At 42.5% G+C, this 10,134-nt stretch overlaps 1 protein-coding gene across 1 annotated transcript in view; it reads right to left on the bottom strand.

Moving 5' to 3' along the window:
* LOC108783831 (vesicle transport protein SFT2A-like) overlaps nt 1-10,134 on the bottom strand; it is a 232,709-nt gene that overhangs the window by 219,216 nt on the left and 3,359 nt on the right. Inside the window, exon 3 of the mRNA XM_018552508.1 lies at nt 9,718-9,803. Coding sequence (XP_018408010.1) covers nt 9,718-9,803 — 86 coding nt within the window. The remainder of the gene's footprint in view (nt 1-9,717; nt 9,804-10,134) is intronic.

Genomic DNA, 10,134 nt, shown 5'->3' with positions numbered 1-10,134 from the left:
AAAAAGGATTTGATGTAAAGTGAGGAAAAAAAAAAAAAAAAAACTGAGAAGAAAAAAGCACAAAGAAAAAAAAAAGGGAATGACAAAAGTGTAATGCATCAGAAGGGGATAAAGGACATCCAGGAGGAGGTGAACCGCGCCAAGGAGATGCATTCCGTGGCAGGGAAACAGCATCTCAGACAAGCATCCCTTCATAGCTAAAGTGGCGACAAATGCAACAGGCATAGTGAAGGATGGTTGTCAGGGTTGATAGCCAGTCATCCGCTTCACCTGGAGTGTCGAGGAAGAGGACCTTGCCCTCATGTTGAACACGAAGACAGCTGGGATAAAGCATGCCATATTTTATGGCCTTGTCGCCATAAAAGAAGATCGTTCTAGATGCAATAACCTTCATAGTGCGTGGCATTCCTGAATTAGTTGCTCAGGGTGATTTGCATTAATATGCTCAGTCCCTTATTAACCACTTCCGGGCCACAGCCCACAGAAGTGGTTCAAAAAAGAACACGCAGCAGCCATGTTCTTGGTATCGTTTTTAACAGCAGATGATTGCTGTTAATATACAAGCGATCCAGCGTCTGTGCAGCCGCCGGATCGTTTGTATCATGTGGCACTCTCCCCACCTCCCGCCGCTGGCTTCTCCGGGCACAGCTGTCCCTGCGTGGCGCCCGGGAGCGGCTCGGCGGGTCTCCCCGCAATGACCGAAGAGAGATTCAGCGGCTTCCAGCCGCTGATCTCTCCTCCGGTCACTGGACCAGGAAGTGATGTGTATTACATCACTTTCGGTGTCACTGTACACAGTCTCCGGCTCTTAGAGCCAGGAGATGAAGCTGGGGAAGCAGATCTCTGCTTCCTTGGGGTCTCTAGGTGACATTAGGGGTCTGAAAGATGACAATTAAAAGGAGAACTATGGAGTTAAAGTGACATTAAACCCTCAGATTTTTTAACATAAAACAATACTGTAATGTGCGCCTTACTGTAATCCATGGTTGTTTCCCTTCTCTTTGATGCTCTTCTTTTTAAAACTGTATCTGTTCTCATGCTTGGAGAGAACTTACCTTTTAAGCAGACTGCCTTGTCAGACACGATGTCTATGTATCCGTTTGTATAGGCTGTAACCTGAGCCAGCACTACAGGAAGAGGCCCTGAGCTGAAAAGGGAAGTTCTCTCCAAGCATGAGAACAGATACAGTTTTAAAAAGAAGAGCATCAAAGAGAAGGGAAACAACCATGGATTACAGTAAGGCGCACATTACAGTATTGTTTTATGTTAAAAAATCTGAGGGTTTAATGTCACTTTAAGGCTTTTCCCCATAGTTCTCCTTAGGGTAACGGGAGGACACAAACTATCGTCCTCCCCTCACCATAAGCTCAGTATCCGCCCGGTCTGGATCCGCCCAGATGCGTGAGTGACAGCTGGCTCTGCCTATCCAGAGGCAGAGCCAGCTGTACCTGCCCCCTCCCCCGTCCGATCCGCCAGTCAGCGCTGGCGGATCGGAGCGGGGAGGGGGGAATCCAGCCCCTCCCGCCACGGCAGAGAGCTGTGACATGATCGAGAGGTGAGCGAACGCCGGTATGTGTCCGCTCACCTCCCGATCTACTTAACCGACCTGTGACAGTCTCATTGTCACAGGTCAGCTAGAACTATGAGGTGAGTGAAAAGCACTCACCTCATAGTTCTCCTTTAAGGACAAAGCTAATTTGTTCTCTAAAGGTAGTAGGGCGGGTAAACTCCTCGCTTCTCGTTTAAACGCAAAGAGTGGTAAAAACTAAAATTCCTTTTCTAGTGAATTCCATTGATAACCAGAACATTTGGCATCCCCAATAAATTGCTGATGCATTTAGCTCATATTTGGGGGCTCTTTATAATCTTAGAGAGGATCCATCTATTTCTCACCCTACTGATACTAACATTAATAATTTATTGAGCAATATCAGTTTGCCTAGCATATCTGACGCTCAACTTCAACAACTAAATGCCCCAATCTGTCACGATTTGGGCAGTAGAGCACCAGGAATCGTGAACCCCCTGGGTCTTGCGTAGCAGTATATTGTGACTGAATTAGGAATATGCAGGGATAGAGGTCTCGAAGATGCAGGGACAGTGTGACCGCACACGAAGCGCAGGTGTGCCAGAGTCGCAAGATCTAAGAAGCCGCCTGGTCTTCACCAGAGCCACTGATGGTGGGGATATTGAGCTGAGGGGCAGCTCCCAGGTTGCGGCTCTCTGACACTCCCATGCAGGCACAGTGCCAGCGGGTACTCAGGCACCACAGCACACTGGACAAGACACAGGGTGAATACAGGATACAAGGTACAGAAAACAGGCACTAGAGGGAAGACACAGGGAACATGCGTGACACAGGGAGCAGGTAACAGAAGGGAACACACAACAGGTCTACTCACAGAGACAAGAGATACAGAGGAACAGCAGAGGGAAATGCAAAGGAGAAAGGAGGGAGGTGAACAATAGTGCAGAGCAAAATAATCGCACAAAGCAGGAGCCAACCACAAAACAGAGCGGGTAACAATGCTGTGGAGAGAACTCACAGCCTCAGCAAATCAAAGAGGTACACGGACAGAAAACAGAGGGAATACAAGAGCACAGCAGGAAGGGAACACTGAAAACAACAAGAGCAAACAAAAGATACTAAATACAAGATATACTCAAGCAGCAATGCCACAGAAAACAGAGAGGTCCGGTTACTAGTGTGAAGACATGTTGCTCAACCACTAAAGCACAGGTGCACAAGCCTTTGACAAATAGGTTCAGGGCGGACACCGAGCAGTTCGGACTGGAGGCAAAACCCGGCACCAGATCAATGTACAAGGAACTGTGACACAATCTCTATGCGTGAAATACTTCAGGCTATTCATTCTTTACCTTCTAACAAAGCACCTGGCCCAGACAGGTTCTCTAGCAAGTATTATAAGAGTTTTGCTCCTATGCTGCTCCCATATCTAACTAGGGTGTTTGAAGTGGCTTCGACCTCTGCTTCTTTTCCACCTGAAATGCTTGCAATGACAATTATCACCTTACCGAAGCCAGGGCATGATCCAACTAGGCCTCAAAAGTTTCGCCCTATTTCTTTGCTCAACACAGAATTGAAACTATATGCAAAAATTCTAGCATATTGTATAAATGGATGTTGTTCTTTTAATGATACATTTGGATCAATCAGGATTTATTAAAAAGGTAGAGGGGCTACAGATGCTACCCGTAGAGTTCTCAATTTGATTCACTATGCCGAATGTTCTAAGATGCCTTCTCTGTGCCTTGCTTTAGATGCAGAGAAGGTGTTTGATAGAGTGCACTGGGGTACTTGAAACATGCTCTTTACAAATTTGGCCTCTCCCGCTGGATAATATAAGCCATATTAGCATTATATTAAAACTCATATGCACGAGTATCGACCTCAGATGTCCATTCTAAGCCTTTTCTTATTACAAATGGCACTAGGTAAGGATGCCCCCTCTCCCATTAATTTTCAATGTTATCATTGAATCTTTGGCAGAAACCATTAGATCCCATCCCTTAATTTCAGACTTTTAGTTTAATCATCATTCACATTCTATTAGCCTCTTTGCAGATGATGTACTTTTGTTACTTAAGAACCTGGAAACTTCCTGGGCTTCGGTATCTTCTGTACTGGATTCATTTAGTGTTGTATCGTATTACAAGTTTAACAACTCAAATTTTGGACTTGGTTTCCCTCCATTTCCCTTCCAATGGATTGACAATGCCATTTCATATCTCGGGATTACTTTAACTAAATCGCTGCTTTTTATGGTTGTATTTCCCACCCTCGGCGTATATTGGGGTCAATACTTTTTCCCAGTTTTTTTTGGTAAAATTAGGTACCTCGGCTTATATTCGGGACGGCTTATACTCGAGTATATACGGTATGTGCCTTTTTTTTTAGTAAATTGCAATCCCTTATACACTGAGTGGCCAGATTATTATGACCACCCCATCAGTACTTCGTTGGGCCACGAGATTACTTTGTTGGGCCGCCTCGTGACTCCAAGAGATGTTGAAAGGGGTTGCAAGGAATCTGACACTGCACTGTTGCCCTTCTGTTGTCTTATACCAGTCTTGCCATTCTCCGTTCTGCCCTAACATTGACTAGTCGCTGACGGCCACAATTCGCACGTTCAGACCCAGACAGACGGCTGACAGTCCAGTCTTTAAACACTTTAACAACAGCTGCTCTTGAATATTTAACGAATTCTACTGTTTTGCTGATACTCGCTCCACGGCTCCGAGCGCCAAAAATCATCTCCCGTTCAAAGGCTGTTAAAATCGCGTTGTTTACCCATATTTTCAGGAAAAAAAAAATCCCTTCTACTGTCGTGGTAAACAACCTGCTTCCCTATTTATAATGGTCTGGCCCTCTAGCAACTTCAGCGCAAAATTATAGCTAATTATAGCTAATTTGCCTACAAACGTCAGGTGGTCATAATAATCTGGCCACTCAGTGTAAGTAGCACTCGTAGAGAGACATTATCCTGGTCAGCTACATTAGCCTCTTTCAAAATGTTAGTCTCACCCCAAATCCTTTATTTATTTTGAATATTGCCGATACCCCTTCCCCCTCACTTTTTCTCCTCTTTGAATGCTATTATACGTACATTTATTTGGGAAGATAAGAGACCTAGCTGCTCTCAAGCTATTTTATTTAAGCATAGGAGAGTGGGTGGATTGGGTTACCCTGACTTGACAGACTATTATCATGCTGTCCTGTTAGACCAACTCAAGGTGTGGTTTCAGTCTGGCCTTACCAAGCTGTGGTGTGAAATTGAAGCTTTTTCTTTTTTTCCTAGAAGTAACCCTCATATTTTTTTTTTAACTATATCGGGAGCTCCCTAGTGCAATGGTGAGCAAGCCTTCTTCTATGAAGCAGGCTTCCTTGATGGCTTACTGCTTCTCATGAATCCCATTGTATGGTTGCTATTCCTGTCATTGCGCTGGAGCTGCTGATACCTTTTATCAACCTATCTAATTGGATGGACCGAGGTATATGCTTCATCCAAAACTTATTTGTGGGGTCCACTCTGAAATCCTTTTCCGACTTAAAAGCAGAGTATAGCCTCTCGGATGGGGATATTTTTCCTTACTGTCAAATCTCTCATCTCCTTGGGTCTCTTGTCTCCCGCTCATGCAAGCGTCCCCAACCTGTTTGGTCTTTCTATTTACCTGATAAGCCATAATCTAAAGGAACTATATTGTTTTACAACACCCTGCAGTGTAAGCTCACGTTCACTACATTTAAGCCTATCCAAATGCGGGAAGACTATTTGCAAATAACATTCTCTCCTCAACAATGGGTCCGTGCTTTCAACGCCACGCATAAAGCTACGAGATTTGTCAATTTGTGGCATTGGCCCACAAGATCACACTTCACTGGTATTTCACCCCACTGAAACTGAGTAAGATACAGTTGTGTGAAAAAGTGTTGGCCCCCTTACTGATTTTTCATTGTTTTGCACGTTTGTCACACTTTAATGTTTCAGATCATCAAACGAATTTAAATATTAGTCAAAGATTGTCATGGATTCGGCCGGCGCGTCTCCTCGCCTCAGCGCTGTGCCGTCTCCAGGGTGACGTCACGCCGCGCGGCCCCGCACGTAAATACCCAGCTGTTCCGATCACTCGGTGTTCTCTTAATTTGGTTCGTCGAGTGACGGACAGCGAACCCCGCAACCTCTGCGAAAGCCGAACGACTCGGTCACCCTGCAGCCTGGAGACGACCACGTTCTGACACCGGCTTCCCATTGGAACCCGGACACAGTATAACCGTGCAACCAGGCGGCACACCTCTCCCCTCATTCAAACCACCTCTAACCGCAAGTACCTAGCTGTGGAGACACACAACCTGCTGCCTCTGCTACTAGGCATCCACAATTAGCTGTGAATACTGCTTGTTGTTCCTGCACTGGTAACACCCTGAACTGTTGGAGACTGTCTCCATATAACCCCCGGTGGCATTAACCTGGCATAACGCATACTGCTGATTGTTGCATAGGAGGACTCTCTAACCAAAACTGCTTGTTATACATAGTAGCACTGTGTTACCATTAAGGAGAACTCTAACCCTGGCATATCTCATACTGCTGATTAGAGCATATTAGTGATGTGGGACAATTAGGAGTAACCTGTTCAGAATTGCTGCGCATGCTCGCAGTTAGAGGTGACTACCCTGCTACCTCCTCAAACGGGTCCTTCCAGTACCTCCATTACTACCCTTACTGTTATTAACCAATATTGCCTAAATAGGTCCAAACCCATACCTAGTCCCCAGGTGGTATATGATGCCCACGGTAATCCCACCGCACTGAGTGTAACGGGATCCGCAGACTGAACCACCTCCACTCATTCCACTTCCAATGACATCCGAGATCCCGTGACAGCTGAGATCCAACCTAACCGGGCGCTGTTACTGCAGGCCTCACTTGCCTCAGTTCAGGTCAGTGTTCATGACTTCACCATAAGAAAGAGACTGGGCAAGAGTTCCAAGACGAAAACCGCTGCTGAGCAAAAAGAACATAAAAGCTTGTCTCCGTTATGCCAGAAAACATCTTGATGATCCCCAAGACTTCTGGGTAAATACTCTGTGGACTGACGAGACAAAAGTTGAACTTTTTAGAAGGTGTGTCCCATTACATTTGGCTAAGAGTAACACCGCATTTCAGAAAAAGAACATCATACCAACAGTAAAATATGGTGGTGGTAGTGTGATGGTCTGGGGCTGTTTGCTGCTTCAGTACCTGGAAGACTTGCGGTGATAAATGGAACCATGGATTCTGCTGTCTACCAAAAAATCCTGAAGGATAATGTGCGGCCATCTGTTCATGACCTCAAGCTGAAGCGAATTTGGGTTCTGCAGCAGGACAATGATCCAAAACACACAAGCAAGTCCACCTCTGAATGGCTGAAGAAAAACAAAAAATGAAGACTTTTGAGTGGCCTAGTCAAATTCCTGACATGAATCCTATTGGGATGCTGTGGCATGACCTTAAAAAGTCGGTTCATGCTCGAAAGCCTTCCAATGTGGCTGAATTACAACAATTCTGCAAAGTTGAGTGGAGTGAATTCCTGCACAGCGCTGTAACTGACTCATTGCAAGTTATCGCAAACGCTTGATTGCAGTTCTTGCTGCTAAGGGTGGCACAACCAGTTATTAGGTTTAGGGGGGAAACACTTTTTCACACAGGGCCGTGTGGGTTTGGATTTTGTTTTCCCTTAATAAAAACCTTCTTTTAAAAACTGCATGTTGTGTTTACTTGTGTTATCTTCGACTAATATTTAAATTGGTTCGATGATCTGGAACATTAAAGTGTGACAAACGTGCAAAACAATGAAAAATCAGGAAGGGGGCCAACACTTTTTCACACAACTGTATATCCCTCTTTCCCTTCTACTTGTTGGAGACAAAGTGCCCATTCGGGAAGTCTATACCATGTTTTGTGGCCTTGCAGATGTTTGACAAGCTTCCGGTGACAAATATTTCAGAAGATATCACAGGTTACAGGTATTCTAACATCCCCTAATCCAAGTTTGGCCATTCCATCCCTGGGTATAGATAACACCCCCCTTCAATTTCGGATATTAAAAAAAAACGAAAAACCGCCTTATCCGTTTAGTCCGTTGATTAGATCCGAGGAGATAGGATGGAGAACAGAACGAGGAACTCGTAGTGTAATATAATTACGATTTATTAGGTCACATGAACGCTATGCATAGCGTTATTAAAAACAAAAGAACAACTGCTAACTCGTCTGTTACAAACCGAGTGCAGGTCAAAGTGCAGGACCTGCACTCGGTTTGTAACAGACGAGTTAGCAGTTGTTCTTTTGTTTTTAATAACGCTATGCATAGCGTTCATGTGACCTAATAAATCGTAATTATAATACACTACGAGTTCCTCGTTCTGTTCTCTATCCCTATCTCCTCGGATCTAATCAACGGACAAGACGGTTTTTCGTTTTTTTTTTATATCCGCACCCCTTCTGAGATCTGGTGCTGGGATAACCCTTGGAAATTGTACAGGGAATTAATCCACGATTAAAACAAAAGCTCTCTTTGTGGATACATCAAGACTGAGAGCGGATCGCAAAATCTCATTAGAAGAGACGGATAGAACCATAACCACCTTCACCTTTCTGGAGAAAAAGACAGCCTTTATTTCTCCGACATCTGGTGAGTGCACTCCCTATGGGGGTTTTCCCTTCTTCTGACAAATTACTCACCTTGATACCGGCAATCGAGATACATCTTCCTGGTTCCCCATCAGTTTATGAAATTTGCCTGCCCAACAGTGGGACATTATCGGACATTATATATTTTTATCTTTTATCTTTTTTACCATTTGTCATAGACATATTTATAATATTATATATTTTATTTCCTTATATATCTTTTCCACAATATTTTTTCACTTGATTTTGGTCACTCATGTTGTATTGCACATAGTATTTAAGGTGGATCCACTCCCACAGGATTATAGATTCAGTTCCTAAACCAACACGTTTTTTTCTAAAAGAACGATAAAAAATGTTTTTATGTATAGTGTTTTACACATAAATCTATCACTTATTTATATATAAAGAAGACAGCAACTCACTTTATTTAAATTTTAATTTATTCATCCAATTAACATTTTATGTTTTGCACATATTCACGGACACATTGTTTTTTACACATTGGTATTTGTTAAAGTATACCGGGAGACTCATAGCGCTGTGCCACTGACCAATTATATAGTTAAAGTTAATTTACATTCTATGAATTAGGAAAAATGTATGTCCATTAAAGATGGTTCTATTTGTAAGTTTTATAAATGCTTGGAATTCTTGATTTGATTCCTGTATTTTTACACTGATTGTATATGAGTGAATTTCTACTTGGCCCTTTTTGCTATTTCCACCTTTTCTTGTTCTTTTTATCTTCTCTCTTTCTGCCTCTTACAGCTTCTATTTCTCTTGGAAGTGTTTTTGTTTGACTTGATAATCATTTTTTTTGTTTTTTTGTTTTTAACATATTCTGGTTTGCTGTCTGTAAACACATACCATGATGCCCTCATTGTTCTATTTGATACTATTTTAATAAAAACTTATTGAAACAAAAAAGAAAGTTTAAAAACAACAAAATTACTGGCCGGATCAAGGAAAAAAATGCCTAAATAAAGAAAACTAATGTAGCCACCACATTTGAGGAATGATAAGTAGCAATCTTTAATGTGTTTGAGTTTAAATGCACTTTAAGTTACCTGAGTGACTGTAAAATGCTGTGGTATGTTCCACTCATGCTTGGATATGCAACAAAATGTCTTCATCATAAAAAAAGTCAATTTAAATATGACAAACTACTGCCAACTCATTCAGTTAGGCTTTACATCCACTTTAATATTAAACACAATGCTGACCTTTTTTCAATAAAGCCCTTTTAGCATTACTTCTTTTATATGGTTGGAAAAGGCCAAATGCAAGTTATTGGGTTCATGTATAAAAGTGTGCCAACCGTTTTTTCAACAAATTTACATTCAAATGTAATTTCTGCCATACAAGTCTGAAAGTAAAACAAACATTCTGATTGGTTGTAACCTTTCCCTTAACCACACTTTAGCACATATATCAGTTTTAAAAGCATGACAATCCATTCCAATTATATTTCTGTAAAACTAAGCATGATTAACACAAACACCTAAACGTAAATGCTTACCTGGCTAAGGCAGCAACATTTCCTAGTGTAAAAAATACGGCAAAAAGTTTTATTCCTGCACCAGGAACCCAAAGAAGTGCACTCCCCTGTTGAAAGAAACCGACAATATTGAGAACATGTAAGTTCATGCTTGCATTACAAATGTTCCATTACAAGTTGTTTAATATACAAAAAAAAAAGGTATTTTTAAGACCAGTACAATCTATTTCTTGAAGTACAGTACAGGACGCAGGCAGATTCAGAGACAATCGGGTATATGCAAGTATTATCAAGTAATTGCACAGTGGCCAGAGCTCTGAGGACCCTGTGTAACCCCTCCCACTACCAGAAATCCTTAGTTTTTATACTGTACTGCACATAGGTAGATTCAGAGATGAATGGGACTTCCCAAGCAATACAACTTGAGGGGGAGGGGGG

This window comes from Nanorana parkeri, unplaced genomic scaffold (genome assembly GCF_000935625.1).
Source record: "Nanorana parkeri isolate BGI_ZX_2015 unplaced genomic scaffold, ASM93562v1 scaffold90, whole genome shotgun sequence".
Classification (NCBI taxonomy): domain Eukaryota; kingdom Metazoa; phylum Chordata; class Amphibia; order Anura; family Dicroglossidae; genus Nanorana; species Nanorana parkeri.
Note: the sequence above shows the minus strand (reverse complement) of the source record. Positions and strands in the feature narration are given on the sequence as shown.